This window comes from Rhipicephalus microplus, chromosome X (genome assembly GCF_043290135.1).
Source record: "Rhipicephalus microplus isolate Deutch F79 chromosome X, USDA_Rmic, whole genome shotgun sequence".
NCBI classification, from domain to species: domain Eukaryota; kingdom Metazoa; phylum Arthropoda; class Arachnida; order Ixodida; family Ixodidae; genus Rhipicephalus; species Rhipicephalus microplus.
In genome coordinates, this window is record NC_134710.1 from 309740235 (window position 1) to 309757963 (window position 17729).

Consider the following 17729-nt stretch of genomic DNA (forward strand, 5'->3'; position numbering starts at 1 on the left):
CAAGACCAAAGCGCGTGATGAGTCGACCTCCGAAGATCCGTCGTCACCGTGGTCTTAGAGAGTTTTTATCAGCGCCTAATCTAACATACCCTTTGTGGTGATTACGTGGCTGTCCACGCTTTAAAAAAACAGCAAAAAAAAAGCTGAACGTCGTCGGGAGTCACGGCATGCATGCGTAGTGAAACCATGCACGTGCACACGGGGTCGAAAACGAAGAGCGAATGACATAGACACATACACGGATATCACGGAAAACATTTCTTTTGTGTGACACTGCCAACACAAAACTATTTTTTTTTTGTTTAGAGGGGGGGGAAGCACATTAGTCTGACCGCCTCGCGCTCACCCGTGCGGAATAGCGAGCACCCGCTTTCGCCTAGTGCACCATGAGTGCCGCCGCCTGTGGAAGATGCATGCTCGTTCCAAAATGCCAAAATCTGGCGCGAAATTCTTAGATTGTACAGGGGAGAATCAGTTTTTTCAAAGTTGTCTCCATTTGTTAGTTTGTTACATAGAGTTTGGAAATACATGCGCTTCTATGGAGCAACGGCGGGAAATAGAAAAACTCTGTTATATGGAGGTTCGTTATAAGCAGGTTTTACTGTATTGTGGTTGACGCAACTTCCAGCGTCGTGAAAGTGGACCCGTGCAGTTATGAAGATGCTAACGCTACCGCTAAACAACGTTTCATCGCGCTACAGAGCTTGCATCGGCGTTCACCACTGTTGTGGTTAAAGGGGCTGAATTCGCTTAGCTTGAAAGCTTCAGTGTTTGCTTAATGAGGATGATTTTATGAACATGACGGCACACAAAGGGAACGACAAGTCTACAGACTATATTCATGCAAAATGAAGTGTGTGACTTGCAAGAGCAGTTGTCACCTTTGCATACTGTGAGTGAATCATCATGCTAACTCTTCTTACGATTTCCGAAAGCGGTTTTGAGAGTTGCAATGCATCAATATAAGCCTAAAATATACATATTTCTTATATCAAATTATTGATATATCGAACTATTTCGCGATGCCCTGTGAGTTCGATATATTCGGAACTGACTGTAGTACATTTGAAAGATGCTTGTAATGCCTCTAGCAGAGTTCTTCTTTCTGCATGAACTTGGGCAAGGGAATTGGTACATATTATGTGTGAAGAAAGGAAAAATGATAAAAGGGGGTTTTGCTCTGTTTGTGAACTTTCATTTTTAAAGTGAAATGTGGATACAAAATCACATCTGCAAAAAGCTGAAAATCAGTGTAGTCAAACCTTCAAACCACAAAGGTACTATGTAATAGACTATCATTTAAAAAAAGTCTAGTCTTTTGGCAGATATGAACATGCAACAGCTAGTGTATACCTTATAAGTAAATGTAAAGTATATAAAAGGTATTTAGGGATTGTGTGTGTTTGGTGTATACCAAAATTAAACTGTATTTTTTCTCAAGTATGCATTGAAGGATGATACGTTTTAATCATAGCTTATTTATCTGCATGTGATTTGAACACCTTGTTTTTCTTTCTTGCCTCTCTCTTTTTTTTTTTCCTTTTCAGGGGCATCCTCATGTGCATGTCCAGAAACTCTGTTGAAACTGCAGTTTTTGGATGCAAATCGGCAGACAAGGTAGGCACTGCAGCCATACACTGTTGCCATGAGTCCTTTATCTTCTAGAAAGTAAATAATTTTATCTTATTTGCTCATGGATCAGTTGATATGTTATTTATTTTTGAAAAATTTCATGTTCGTCAGTGTGTTATGTTTATGCTAGTTCCATGGTTATCAGTATGATGTGGCCTTGCTCTGTCTGTGAGATGCTGTTAGCAGTCAGTCTTGAAGGAATATTGTGAAATACATATTATGTGATGAACTGAAAATGCCCTGTATACAATACAGATGCAACTGTGTTTCTTATTTATTTTTGCATGCATCTCTCGACTGCTTACTGTAACATTCATCATCAGTAGGGGCTCTTAGTGTGCATCTTGCTGCAAAGGGGCCAAAAAGCGACACACTTGTTCCTCTGATTTGTCTTCGCAGTATTTTAACACCTGGCGTAATGAATATTTTGTTATGTTGAAAACTTGCTTGGTGGCTCAGTGCCTTCCTGCTGGGGACGAGGTTGCAGGTTCACACCATGACTCTAGTATTGGGAGGACGAAAAACTATAATACTCGTGCGCTTAAAATGTAGCTGCCTGTTGAGTTAACCAGAATCCTACCCTATTAATGTTCCTCAGAGATTATAAGAAATGGGAAATTCGGGAACATGGGGGGGTTGTTGGTGGAGCGGGCAGCCTTCTCTTCTGCAAGGCTACAGCTGTCCTCGAAGATATGATATATGTGTGTGTGGTGTATTGGGCTCTGATTGTCAAGCAGTCGTGATGGATGAGGGGTCTATTCAGAAGCTGCATTGTACAGGGGGAGTGTAGTGAAATGTGCAACTGACAGAATTGCTTTTGCCGTGGTTGCAGATGCAATGGGAGCTCTGGGAGCTGGATAGCCATGGGAGAGCCGAGGTGCCACTGAAGAATAAAGAGGAGACATTCCCTCTGGGAATAGCAGTGTCTTACAATGCCCAGCGCAACATCACAAGTAAGCATTATTCTGTCCAACTCATTTACTGTAGCTTTTTTTAATACTCAAAGTGATCTTACCTTCACTTTTCGTGAAAGCTTGAAGCATTCTTAGCTTTCAGTGAACATGAATCTGGGTAGCATGAAAAGTGTGGTGCAGGGGTGCTTCTACTTTATTCTCATACTGCTTGAAAATGCTAGGCAATTCTTGACAGGAATGGAGCCCACAGCAGGACATTAAATTTAACTTGACGTGTGTACTTTTTGCATCAGGTACTGTTGGGTGTTTGGTGCACTTGTAGGTTCTAAGTGGTGATTCTTGATGCATGTGGTACTTGTGGAGCCTTTCCTGTCAGGAAATCTCGTCCAAAGAACATCGAAGGGCCCTGCGACGCTTTGTCAAAATGGTCAGAAAATGCTGCTGATCTGTAGTGGAGGCTCCTGAGAACATCGAGCCTAACATTGTAGCGCAGCACGCGGCCCACCATTTACAACTAATTCTCTAAGTTAGCTAGAAATTGTTCTCTCTACTGTCAACAAATGATGCCATATATTCAAGTGACCACGCAATATATTCGAATTCATGGCCATTGTCTGATTTGAGCTGTGTGAGGTTCTTAGTTAATGGGGCCATAGTTTTGAGGTGCATAGTTGAGGGGAAGAAGGAAGAAAAGTCTCAAATGTCATGATGCGTGCGACACGTGACTTATTTTTCTTGTGTCGCGCATTCCTGCTTAGCTTCCAGCACTCATCAAAATGAGCGAAGAGAGTTAGCATTCGCAGCGTACGACAAATCTCTTAACTTTGCTCGTATTTGATGGTTTCTAATAATGTTTGTAGCAGTTGGTCTGTGAGGCAATAAACTTCTTTAACGAAGCCATTCAATGGTTACTTGGAAGAGTGTTGCAGGGCCCTTTAATAGGGCATGGTTTTAGAGCATGTGGTGATAGAGCATGACTGACTAGTAAAGCCCCATTTTTGTTTTGTAAAAATGAAAATTCGGCATTTCAGTTGCTTCAAATAAGGCAACGAGGATTCATTACAGTCAAAAGCTGTAAAGCTTGCCATCAGGGTCAGCCATACAATATGGAAATTGATTAATGCATCATTCTCTTTTACCATATTGTACATAAGGAATTTATGGTACTTACTCGCGTAATTTTTGCCCTCGCATAGTTTGCGCACCCGTAATATTTAGCCAGTCTTACTTTTTATAAATAGATAGACTCGCATATTTTACGCGTCTCGACCTGCCCGAGCCAGCTCGTGGGTGCGTGCACAAAGAGAACTGTGACCTCTGAATGCTTTAGACGGGTGTGCCCCTACAAAAACCATACAAGATACAGGCTCCAAGTGTGACATTCCTTCTTTCGAGGACTTCCACCGAACTGTGCTCCCGGAATACTGTACCTGAACACCCGAACCTGTTGACGGTTCATCGTAACTGCTCGAGCGTTTGCCTCCCTCTATCTACTCCTCTCTTCCACCATAAGAATGCACGCTCGTGACATGGCATGAACTATTTTATTTACTACAATGGAGGCGTGGGTGCGGGAGCCTGTCGCACCCACTGTTCTTTTCGTTCTCTGCTTCCGGGCTGCAACACATGCTTGGTTGAATTCTGAAGTTTAGGTTTCATCATCTGTCTGTCGCATTTTTACTGTTCCTCGCGATAGGCTACAATAATTATATATACGGCGAAATTCAAGCTCACTGTTATATTTAGCAAAAAAAAAAAACAAAACAAAACAAGAACTACGCCGTCGCCGAGCACTTAAGTGTGGAGTTCTTAAATTTGCGACATTTGGTACGGGAGAAAGCAGAAGAGTGCACATTTGCTAATACAAGTTTTCTGCTCTTGAAGACGACCTTTTTAGTTATGTGCGAGAGCTTAAGTTCTACGGTATCGCCTTGTCATGGGACCTGGTGGTTCTCAGCATTGTTGAGAAGTGTGTCAAGAAAATGGGGCACTCAAACTCACTTGACGGAACACAGAACGACGTGCTTTGGGAGGAGGTGACGGCTAGTGGCCACGACAATGATTCTTAATTGTACCTGTTGACCAGTGGGGCCAACTAGACTGTGCATGACTGGGTCTGGCTGGTTAAAGTACACGATAGTACTGTTAAATAAGCGATTAGACTGCATTTGTGCTCCAATTTATTTTCTTTTTTAATGTATAAACCGCGCCAATTGAAACTGTATAAACTATGTATTGCACTTTGTTTTGTATGCATGCACAAAGTGTCTGTGTAATTTGAGCACCTCCTTTTTGGAGCTCCAAAATCGTGAAAGAAAAAGTGTGCAAATTATGAGTGTAAATACAGTAATTACTCATGGTGGCATAAACGCAAGGCTCATATAGAATTTGGCAGTGTTGTATTGGAGGACAGCTGTTACGTATTTTTCAGTAACATGATGAAACTTACCTGTTTAGTGCCATATGGCTCGTTCTATTGTTTATAGTTACTTCTGCTGACCACGTTTGCATGCATTGGCAAAATGTCTTATCATTCTTCATGTGTATAACATGTAAAGCGATGGTGAGTCGTCCTGTAAATGTGGCGTGTGTATCCCTACTCTCTCCACAATTTTCATATGGTTGCTGTGGCGAAGTCCTCTGCTGGTGCAGTGACAGCCTGTTGTAGCACTGGACATGGAATTTTGTGAGAGCTCATCATAACTAGGATGGCATGCTAGATTCAACTGTTTTAAATGTATGGTGAGCCGAATACAGTGGAGTGATATGTGCAGCTTTAGCAGCAATCTAGTCATGCTGCTGATCGCAAGGTGACGTTCTTGGCTTCCCTGCGGTGGCTGCATTTCCGATGGAGGCGAAAATGTTGTAGGCCCGTGTGCTCAGATTTTGGTGCACGTTAAAGAACCCCAGATGGTCTAAATTTCCGGAACCCTCCACTACAGCGTCTCTCGTAACTATATGGTGGTTTTGGGACGTTAAACCCCATATATCAATCAATCGTTCTTGGCTTCCTGCATGCCAGCCACATTTTGATGGCTGTGAAATGAAAACATATCCTTGTGCATAGACATACGTCCACATTAAAGAACCCAGACGGTGACAATCAATGTGGAGCGATCTACTAGAGTGCCTCAAAGTCATATCACGGTCTTCACATGTACACACTTAAAATTTAATTTTTTTTTGCCGGGAGTCTTCTTTTCTAAATTTTTTTATCTGTGTATAAAATCTATTTTCTTTGTATGCTTTATCTTTGAACAGCCAAGACAGAGTCATGGCCTCCAATGCCCGTCTTTATGGTACTGTCAACTTGTGGACGCCTTTCTCCATTCCACATGAAGAACTTGGCACAAGGAGTACCTTCTCTTGTGCGACCCCCTGAGCCTCTTCTGCCAAATGGACAGCGGAAGCCCATGAGTTAGTGGCTTTTCATACCCATTTTTATTGGTGACGAAAGATAGTTTATCGGAGAACTGACAAATGTCATTGAATTTCTCGTAGCTATGCCATGGGCTTCTTGCATTAATGAAAACTAAAAGTCAGTCAAGCCTAGTAAAGTACAGGTGCTTTTGTTTGTAGCAGTTTTGTTAAAAATATAAAGTTGGACAAAATAAATAGGATGAAAAGATAACTTGCTGCCGGCTAAAATGGAACCTACAGCCTTTGAATGATGCGTCCGATGCCCTGCCAATTGAGCCACGGTGGCAGCCATCCTCCCATTCACTTTATTGGGTATATCTGTGCACTTTAATTTTAACCTGGGATTATTTACTCAGTGTCGCTCGAGCCGTGCTGATACGAAGGTTGTAGGTTCAGTTCCTACTGGGGGCAAATTATCTTTTTGTCCCCTTTGATTTCTTCTCATTTTTATCTCTACTTGAAATAACATCTCCTATACTTTTCTTGGTTTTATTGTTAGTTCTTGTTAATGTTGTATCTAACAAAGAAAAATGAGTTCTTAAAAATTTCCAGGCTTTCTTGCATGTATAGTTAAAACTTGGCATGTATGGTCCACGGATAACCTATGGTATAATTAATAGTGTAGTGGAGCATACGCACTAACGCATATGCACCTTCCAAAGAGAACGAAAAACCCCATGCTCTGATTGCGCAAGAACCTGTGCCGCCTTTGCCAGACTTGCCGTTCGCCCATTTTTCTGTCGCGACCTCGTCGACTCTTCTGTTCGAAAAAACATCATCGCATTTGGTGGAGGCTGCTGCGATCCCTAAGCAGACCTGGAGCTCTGCTCTCGCAAGTTGGCCGAAAGACCACCGTACAAAATGACTGACGCAGTCGCCAACCAGCCCATCCCAGCACAGCCAGCACCATTGGCTGCCCTGTCGACCTGCCCCGGCGCTACCCGTCAGCGGGACCCACCAATCTTCAGCGGCAGTGGTGAGCAAGACGTCGAAGACTGGCTCTCCTTGTACGAACGCGTAAGTGCCAGCAACAAATGGGACAACGACTCTAAGCTTGCCTATGTTATCTTTTACTTGGCTGACGTCGCTAAGCTATGGTTTACCAACCGCAAAACCGCCATCGCCAACTGGTCCACCTTTAAGACCCTCGTGACCGAAGCGTTCGGCCGACCAGAGGTCCGCAAGCTCCGCGCTGACCAGTGTCTGCGCCACCAAGCCCAGCAGCCTGGCGAGACGTTTACTAGTTATATCGAGGATGTGCTCGACCTCTGCAGGTGTGTTAACTCATCCATGCCTGAAGAAGAGAAAATTCGACAGATTTTCAAGGGCATCGAGGATGGCGCATTCCAGATGTTGCTGGCGAAAAGCCCGACAACGGTGGCAGTCCTCGTAAGCCTGTGCCAGAGCTTCTATGAATTGCGTCGTCAGCTTTCCATCGCCCGACAGAGTGTCCCTTTACCAGATTCGATCTCGGCCGTCGCACTTGCAAATGGCAACATTCGCCAAGGAACTCTGTCGAACCAGATTAAAGACTTCATCACGGAGGAAGTCGCCCGACAGCTCTCCCTGCTGCCCCATAGCGACGCGTCCACCACAAGCTTCCCTTCGACACTGCAGCAGGCCATACGCACTGAAATTTGCGATGCCCTCCCTACAGTTCCGGCCCCTTACCCATGCACTTCCGTGCCATCTGATCTCTCAACTGCCGGCTACGCACCAACTGCGCCGCCTTCAGCTCTCAGCTACACAGGTGTAGTCGCGCGGCCCCAACCGCATCCAGTCGCCTTATCGGCTCCACCTCCTCCGGCCTCGCCTCCAGTTTACAGGCCCCCACCTCGCTTTTTCCGTCCATCTAATGAGTGGCGCATCCGAGACAATCGCCCTATCTGTTTCGCGTGTGGCATCGCTCACCACATTGCACGCTTCTGTCGCCGCCGTCCCACACCTGCGCACGCATACTTCGGAACTCCTACCTACGCACCGCAGCAGACCACCACGTCTGCATATGAACAGAGGCACTCCGACTCGAATCGTCGCCCATCGACTGCTCGTTTCCCATCACCTCGTCGCCGATCACCATTGCCTATGTGTCGTCGACCACGTCCTGAGGAGGGAAACTAAACAGTGCAGTTCCGGAGGCAAGAACTGCAACTTGTGCGCAATTCCCAAGGCCTCCATTTTTGCTGCAAAATGTTGTTGATGTCGATGTTGAGGGAGTCGCCACATTAGCGTTAATTGATACCGGGGCTGCCGTTTCTGTGATGAACCCAAAATTTTGTAGGAAACTGAAGAAAGTGACCACATCTCTCTGTGGCATGGTGCTGTCCACGGCTAGCGCGCAGCGCATTCATCCCTCGGCTGTGTGTACGGCGCGCGTCGTCATCCAAGACGTTTTGTACGTCGTACAGTTTTTTGTTTTACATCGTACAGTTTTTAGTAAAGCATACGCACTAACGCGTATGCGCCTTCCAAAGAGAACGAAAAAACCCGTGCTCTGATTGCGCGAGAACCTGTGCCGCCTTTGCCAGACTTGCCGTTCGCCCATTTTTCCGTCGCGACCTCGTTGCGACTCCTCTGTTCGAATAAACATCATTGCAATAGTAAAGTTGATCTTGAAATTCCAGCCTGTAATAGCAGCATTATCATGATTTTGTCACTCTGAGCAATGTGGAGCGAGCAGTCCAAGACATGAATGATAGCAAATTGACTTCAAGTACAGCTCACTTACGGGACATAAAATTATTTACCGACAGAGAAGGAGCAGCTAACATAGCCAACTTGCAATAAGTGCAGTGAATGATTCGTAGTAATATATTTTTTGATTTCAAGTCCTAAAGCAGACGACAAACACACTTCAACGTACTTTATTTATAGGTTAGATACACCACTTCATACAGTGCTTCTTTTAGATGATCTACTCGTACCTCTAGCTGATAGGGTGAGCTTTTTGTATTAAACTGATTGAAACAAGATTCAGACTACTGCTATGTATTCTGGATTTGCAGTCGAATCCCGCTTTAACGAAATTCACTACAATGAAATTTCCACCACAACGAATTATTTTCGATTCCCGTAAACTGCCCTAGTCAACAATTGAAAAAATGTCTCGTCGCAACGAATACTTTTCCTGAATATTCCAGCTTTAACGAAGTTTTGCGAGTAGTGCCCCATAAGAAAAAGGAACTTGCCTAGTGTTGCAGCAAAATTCTGCTACCAACTCGGCCATTTCGCAATGGCTCGTGACATCCAGAGTGCACGGCCGTATCGCAACAACCGTGTCTTCATTGTAGACAAGCTCTCTGCTATCGCACGCACATCCCACTAAGTTTATCGTCATTAAGATGCTCGGCGACAACTCGCTCATCCACCATGATGCTGCCAGTGGATTTTATGTACGTACGGGCCGCGCGCCATCTTCATGAACCCTCACCATATGTTTTTGATGTTGCGCTCAAAACAAAACTAACGCTCGTCATCACTAGTAATGCTATCGTGAATGACAGCCACTCGTCTTGAAGGCACACACGCGAGCGCGGGCACCTAGCCCCATCACAACTGCATTCTGCTACAAATGCTGCGATCGTGTCGCAAGTCATCGGCTACCACAAAATTACGCATGCAGTCAACACTCACCGACTCAACGCAATATTTGTTGCCGTAATGATGCGAACAAAGATAGCAATGGCGGAGTTCTCAAGTCGTGTGCACGGGCAGCACAGCATGCGCAGATTGTAAACGGAACTACTGTTTGTTGCAACTGCTGCTCAGGAAACCGCAGTCGCTGTCGTCTTTTCCATCAATATTGAATATGATCCGAAGATGCGCAGCTAACACAGCTGTAGATTAAAGGTAATAAAGCCATAAAACGATGTGGAGGCTTCTTGTCGTTCACTTATAGCCACGGTAGTCCGGACCTTCGTCACTTTCAGTTGCAGTTATCAGTTAGCCATTATCGAAGTTTCGGTGCGCTTGTTCACGACACTGTGCACTCGGCAAGCCCCAAAGATCTGAAGATCGTATTTTCTTCTGTATAACGCACCTCTGTATATAACGTGCACCTCCCGAATTAAAAACGCGGGAGGAAGAAAAAACTACTTGCGTATTGACGTAAGGCCGCCTTTTTTGCTGTGCCGTGAAGCCAACTTATGCATCAAAATCTTCGTATAACTTGCACCCAGACTTCAGCTCCAAATTTTCTGTATATATTTTGATAGCGTTACACGCGAGAAAATATGTTCACTCAGTGTTCGGCCATGTACGTCCGAGTTATTGAGAGTAAATGCATGCGCTTGCTGGGAGCACGAGTCATAATCATTAGATCTTACCAAATTTTGTGGTCTATAGATAATATTTCACTACAACGAAATTCCGAGACAAAAAATTTTATCGCGTCTCGTCAGTTTCGTAGTAGTGGCATTCGACTGTACTAGAGAAGCTTTATCACCTTGTGGCTTGTGAAGCATATAGCAAAAGTCTCTTTTACTTCGTGTGACACATTGCAATAAATTAACCGTCTAATAATTTCTGAGCCACCTCAAGTGAACAAGACAAAGGGAAAGCACTGCCTGCGAACTACACTCATCATTCCCTTATTTCTGTGAAGGTGCCGCATCACTTTCGGAAAAAAAATTCTGTTAGATGTTGGTAGCTTAGCAGTTTAGGTCTTGTATACGGCTGAACTTGTGAACTCACCACATTGGCTTCACTGCTGACCTGCAGGTTGTATGATTAAATCCTGGCCACAGTGGCCCCATTTCTATGGGGCCAAAATACTGGAGGACTGTATGCTTAGATTTGGGTGCACCTTAAAAGTACCCCGGTAATCAAGATTTCTGGGGCCTTCCACTTTGCTGGAGGGCTCCGGATATTGCGCTAAGATAATGGTGTGAACCAGAGCTATGCGAATAGCAAAATATTGGGTGTGAGCTAATTGGAATATTGAAGTGTGAGTGCAAATTGAATAGAATATTTTTCTAATATTTCTCTAACGTTTCCAGAATAGTTTTTGAATACTTTGAAGCAAAATTGCAGAGAAAAAAGTTGGAGACGTGCTTAAGTGTATTAAGTGTATTATGAGATAGCAAGATGAAAGTGTTTCTTTAGTTAGGTCTACGATGCAGTAGCGCAGGCTTGTTCTTTAGTAACTTATTGACAATGAAGCAATGCAGAGGCCAAACTGTGTTTACATGACTTGGTGCAACGAAAGTGTTGTCGACTACATTTACACGTGAAAATTAAAAATGCTATGTCCTCAGCTTCTCCTTCTCTTTCAACTTTAGCGGAAGGCCAACTGATGTGGCGGACAAAGGTGTGCTCTCTTCGTGTCTGGAGTTCAAAATTTGCCTTTTAAAAGTGAATGTATGAGAAAACCCGAAATTATGGATACTAAAGATCTTTGGCCTCTAATTTTTGGTTATTCTGCCCAAATTTCAGGTCCAAAACAGCATTTATTTATTTACTTATTTATTTGTTATTGGCTATGCTTTCTGAGCCCGAGGGCATTACAGAAAGGAGTGGTTAGTAATACATATACAAATGGACAATAATACTTTTCTAAGAATATAAATGAACAAAACACCTTATCTTGAATTGTACTTTTGAAGTTGGTATCATTAATTGTTGCGATGAAGGCAGGAAAGTGGTTCAATTCTTTGCTGGTTTGAGGGATAAAAGAGTGGTTGTAAAAGAAATGTACTTAGGTGTGAGAAAAAAATGGCTTTTAGATCTTCATTTTAATGAAAAATTTTGTGAACGAGACAAAAGCAAAGATATTTGTGACGTAAAGACAGATAAGGCAGTTGTAGTGTGTTCTTCATTGTCGATATAAAAGTGTCTCGGAGGTATTTGGACAACATAAGCTGGGCAGTGCGTTTTTGAACTGAATCGAGTGTGTTGATTAGTGCTGTTTGATTGGTGTCCCAGATGCTGCATATACGAACCAGGTATTCATTATTATATTAGCTTTATTTCATTCAGGATTCCTAGACATCGCAGAAAATCTCAACTTCCGGTTGATAAAAAGTGGACCGGAAGTCGCCAAACAATAAACATTAGAGAGTTTTACTGCTTGGGCCCCCAGCTGCCTGCGTACACACACACTTGCGTTCATTTGTACTACCAGCTGCACCCACGGATAATACAAAAGAATGAAAAAACGTGCATACGTGGGAGGCTGGGGGCTTTCAGCACTGCAACCTTTAATTAAATCGCCAGGAGCTAGTGCCATAAAAAAGAATTGCATAAAGTTTTCTACTCTAGTAGCTGACAATAGAGCGGTTGCCTAAAATATCACAATTATGGTAGCATTATTCTTGTGTTCTGTTTATTTGTTTTTGCATATGTACACATGAGGGATAAAGGTCAAACCATTCTTTGTGTACTTTTTTTCTTTGAATAGGCAACCCTCCGCAGCCACAAATGCAACAGGCACCACAACAGCTGGCTCCAACCACGTCAACTGGATTCTTGCCTGTCGGGCATGCCGCTCCCTCTCCAGCAGCAGTTTCAGCTGCTAGCCATATTAGGTACATGTTATAGAGCAGTTGTGCTTTAGCTATATTTTTAGGGGAGAAGCGGTGTTTTTAAATTTAAAAGAATTTAAAATTAGGTTCAATTAGGTACAATCCAGACAGTTTTTCATATTGTTCTTAAAGTTGGTTTAAAGTTAATATTTCATTGTTTGTCAGAACAGTGGGAAGGAGGTTCCTGGCCAGAATATTGGCATATGGCTGGGCACTATGAAGGGTAACATACACAAATGTAAGATTACTTTTTATTTTGCAGGTGTTACCAACTTTATAGTGATTTCAAGTTCATTGTCGAGACATCGTTATCATGTTATCTAATTACAGTTGATCCCGGTTATATCAAACTCGATCAGGATCACCCAATACATACACAATTCAATATAAGAAATAGGCATATTTAAGGCTTATATTATTGCATTGCAGTTCTCGAAATAGCTTTCGGAAATTGTAATAAGAGTTAACATGATGATCCGCTCACAGTATGCTTAAGAAAAGGTGACAACTTCTTTTGCAAGATACCGCACCTTATTTCACGGGAAAATAGTCTGTAGCCTTGTCTTGCTTCTTGCACCCCATCATATTCATCAAATCATCCTCATTAATCGAGTATTGAAGATTTCAAAATAAACAAATTCAGCCCCTTCAGCTACAACAGTGGTGGTTGATGGTACGCACCGATGCAAGCTCTGTAGCGTGGTCAAATATTGTTTAGCGGCAATGTCACCATCTTCTCTAAGTTGTTCTTTGGTACTGCCTTATGCATTTGAATGATTATGTTCATCCATGAAAATGCTGTGCCCTCAAGGTGCATAAAAAGCTCTTTGTGGGACAGCACGTTGACGTGCATTTATGAGTGAACCAACGTCTGGCAGCTAAAAAGAAGAGAGCAAGTTCCTTTTGCACCCTTGTAATGCACACTTTAAGAGCGCTAACATTAATAACTTGAACCCTGTCTTGTGCTAGCAAATTTCTTTAATTTCGTCACCCCGCATAACCCTATGGGCAATGTTGGATGTATCACTATTATTGTCACAGCATGTGAATAAAAACTGGTGAAGCTTAGAGAAAAGCGTGTCGGCTCCTACCCACTGGCTATTTGTAATTTTAGCTACCACATTAACTAGTTGTGTTCGTAATTCTTTCATCAAAAAGTAGAGGCTGGAAAGGATGTTTGTAATGTCACCATGTGGGTTTTTTTTACTAATATGTACCTTATTTTTGTGTTTAGAATACCATCCGTAGGATCTGGTACTGCTCCTCAGCTTACAACCACAGGCAAGTAAAGAAAAATTTTTATAATAAAATCGTACCTGTAAAGTGATGCTTGAGTCAGTATTGAATTACTGTTTTAAATCATATTGTGTTATGAATAAATAATTTTTATTAAAAGTGTAGTAGTTTCCTATATGCGAGGCAGGGGGAAGAGGGGATTAACCCTGTCCCATCCCACCCTCTGCCGATAATGATGGCAATGCCTCATGTGACTTGAGGATCCTTTAGAGTTAGTGTATTTTTTGATCATACGTAGTGTGAATGTTCTCTAAAGCCAATACCTTGCTTATTGAGGATCTAAGATACACCTTTCAATCTTCTTTCAAGTACGAGTCAGCAGGGGGAGGTTATGGCATCTTCATTCATGCCTCTGATAAATACTAAGGCGGCGCATGAATATTAGTGTATTGAGGTATGTGCCAATAAACGTGAGTAATAACATAAGCCTATATAAGGCTGATAATAATGCTGAACATTAGTAGGTAGGATCATAAGTTGGCAGTAAAAGGCGCAGCTCACTCAGACTCGTTTAGGAAATACATTTTGAGTTTACGGCTTACTTAGACTCAGATTCACCAATATTTTTTTTCAACCGGACTCGCTCATACCTGGGCTCGCTAAAAGTTTTCCGCACTCAAACTCAAACCCATCTAGACTCACTCAGACTCGCAAGGTAGTCTTGAGTCTGTCTGATTGAGTCTACTCGTGAGTGATACCCCTGTTACTTATGGCAACTTAAGTGGGCTTTGAGTGAGTCCACTTTGCCACGATTGTCATTTACATGCTGTCACACGAGGAAGTTTTGGTGTCACACGCTCCAAAGCACACTTGCTGGCAAGGGTGTTCGCCAACCTCACTTTGCTGCAACCAAGTGTCTAGCCTCGGTAGCAGTGGCTTGCACATAAATGCACCATGGCATAAAGAGGTGCTCATAGTATCTTTTTCAACCATTGTTCTTGTTATTAGGAGTACTGCTACATATTAAAACTAGTCATACTACAACACAAAACCTTGCTATTCTCGCCCTCAGGCAATTTGTGGCCACATCCAACAGAGGGATGCGGGAGCACATGGCATGCAATCGTGCTATGGCCATGTCTATCGCGTTGTGTACTTCCTTGCACACTTGCACAAGTGTAGATCAGTTGTTCTCTAGTCATTTGCTATGGCATGTGCCATTGGTGCTACTTTCATGAAGACAACATGGTCGGACACTGAGATATGGGCGCAAAAATAACATGTGGTGCTACTAATCCGTCAATGGGCCTTTTCCAGGGGACTAGTCTACGCATGTGCTGTGGTGGTGACACCACGGGCTCCATGTTTTTTGGGATCACTGTGTGGTGACATTTGCAAATTATCACGAAAAATACTCGGCCCCCGATATTGTCTATTCATGCAAGGCAAGTGTTTTGATTTCAGTGATTTCCGCTGGAGGTGCTGTTCGGATCTAAAAAAAGACCCATTGTCACTGCCGTCATTTCCAAAGTACCTATCTCATGTAGCAGTGGACCGCTAAAGTGATACTTTTTGAGCCTAAGTGCGCTCACCCAAAGTACACTTAAGTTGCGAAGTGTGACAGGGGTATGAGTTTGCCGACATATCGGTATGCCTAATAATATGATGTTTTTGGCATGTGAAACTGAAAAAATCTAATAAGAAACCCTATCTTGTAGAGTGTCCACCTATTTGTTTGGCAAGACATGGGTCATTATCACCTTATGTCAACACCACACTGTATACCTACTTAAATAATCAGGAACCCACATGTGCTTTCTCCTAGTGCATTGTTGCAATGGCTCAACAAACGTAACTCCTCTGGAGTTGTGAACAACATGGGTTTTTGTTTTGTTGGTTTTTGTTCAGAGACTGGATCAATACATTGGGCTTTTGCCATTGTGACCCCTACTGATGTTCAATATACTCCATAGTTTAACTTCTGTTGCACAAAACCAGAAAACAAAGAAAGTTTTTTATAATTGTCTCAGACTTCTTTGTAGATTATTTTAGCTCCATTTACCGTGGTGCAGCTTCGTCTTTTTCATTATTGGGGGCAACATGCACTTACTGGTTAGAGTACATAGTAGATCTTAGTTTGATCTTGTGTGTGTTAGAAGAGATTCTGGACAAAAGTTTCGCTTCTGAAACTTTCAGCCAAACTAAGATTGGGTGCCAAAATCAGTTGGTATTGTTCACAAAGTTCATTTCGGACAGAAGCTAGCGGGAAATAATGAATTTAATGAGTTCTTTACAAACTGTCTCGTCTATTAGCTACACAGTGAACTAAAGGAGGTGATGTTTGGTGATGTTTAATGCACCTTAAAAGAGCATGCCAACAATACCAGCCATCGCCTGCGACTCTGAACCTGCTCAGCCCCAACTGTGATTTCTAGAACCATGACGAACAACGCTCTTGCGTAGGATAAAGCCTCTTGCACATCTCAGTGCTTTTGTGAAAGGGAGGAGTGGGATGGAAAGGAGAGGTGGAGAATGCAAAGGACAAGAGCACATGCATCTGCCATAGTGGATTTGACATCACTGCTCACTCTGCATGCAGACAATCCTCCAAAAATAGTGCCAGTTATTCAAAAATATGTAAAATAAACTGTTTATCAGAACAATCGTGTCTTTTGAGTAGAATTTCAGTATTTCAGTAATCTTTTCCAGCCTTTGTTCAGTATTCCTTTAATGATAATTTATATGGTAATTAGAATTAAATTCGAATGTGCAGCCCTTACTTTTGAATTGCAACATCCACAGCTCATAGGCTACTAAATTTTCATCATGCCCGCATGACTAGGAGCTTTAGTGTTGGAGTTCGATAAGGCATTTATAAACAGACAGACTTGGACAGTTCTTTAGGTTGTTTTCCAGCTCTGTAAAGATATTTATGGAACTTTGCATGGATACATCTTTTTTTTTTATTGCAGGAGCTGCAGGATTTCCCCCTTTCTCCAGTCAGCCATTTTCCACAGCTACTTCATTCATACCTGTAGCCTCATCTTGTGCAGCAGCTGCAGTTGCCTCTGGCAACACTGCTGCACCTACATCACTGTTCTCTACAACGACACCAACGATAGCATCTTCTCTGCAACAACAACATCTTTCGTCTGCAACGACAGCATCTTCCAGTGGGGGTAGTGTGTTTTCATTTGGTGCTAGTGGAGGAGGGAATGCTTCCTCTTTTGCTCCAGCCTCTGTGCCCCCAGCGGCAAAGTCAACATCTTTGACTGCGTCCACAACTTCTAGCCAAGGGCTGTTTTCGGTGCCGGTGCCCTCATTTTCATGTGTTACGACTTCCACGCCACCAGCTATAGGCTCCATACCATCAGCAGCATTTACAGTGCCAAGTGCAGCTCTTACAAAAGCTGCTACAGTTTTTAGTGTTTCATCTGCTCTTTCATCAACCCCAACTGGCTCCATCCTTTCAAAGGCAGCAGGAAAAGACGCTATAGTTTCCCAGGGGTCGTCAGCTCCAGTGCCAGTAGTTTCTCAACATACGTCAGTGGCTGCACCAACGACTTCAGCACAGGAAACAGCAGGTCCTTCTCGGCAGTTGAAGACCTCCTCTCCTTCAGCTGAGGCAGCTTCAGAAAAGGTGCAGCCATTATTGTATTTTTTGTAAACTCTTGTTTGAGTAGCTGTTATTGACTTTTTTGTAACTGTATTTTTCAGATGTTCATTTGGGTCTATCTTAAGCAAAATTTTATTTATAAAAAGTTCATATACAGTTAGTGCCTTATTTAACTTGAAATGATGGCGCAAATAGTTAGACAGGGGCGAAAAAAACACCAAAGGGACGGAAAAGAGCACAACACGCAACTCAATTTTATTCTTTCGAAAGCTTAACTTGATGAAAACCCTTTTTGTATTTGCCTATTCTTTGTAGAGTAATAATTGGAAATTGGAAAAGCTTTCTTGCATTGGAAGGTCTAACTTTACAGCAGTGTCATTAACAAGTACA

At 42.9% G+C, this 17729-nt stretch overlaps 1 protein-coding gene across 6 annotated transcripts in view; it reads left to right on the top strand.

Annotated features, from left to right (window-relative positions):
* Nup214 (nuclear pore complex protein Nup214) overlaps nt 1-17729 on the top strand; it is a 280169-nt gene that overhangs the window by 57618 nt on the left and 204822 nt on the right. For all 6 annotated transcript variants that reach the window (XM_075879493.1, XM_037413729.2, XM_037413730.2 and 3 more), the window contains exons 8-13: nt 1548-1617; nt 2465-2585; nt 5808-5963; nt 12364-12490; nt 13722-13768; nt 16696-17363. In XM_075879493.1, the coding sequence (XP_075735608.1) occupies nt 1548-1617; nt 2465-2585; nt 5808-5963; nt 12364-12490; nt 13722-13768; nt 16696-17363 (1189 nt within the window). The remainder of the gene's footprint in view (nt 1-1547; nt 1618-2464; nt 2586-5807; nt 5964-12363; nt 12491-13721; nt 13769-16695; nt 17364-17729) is intronic.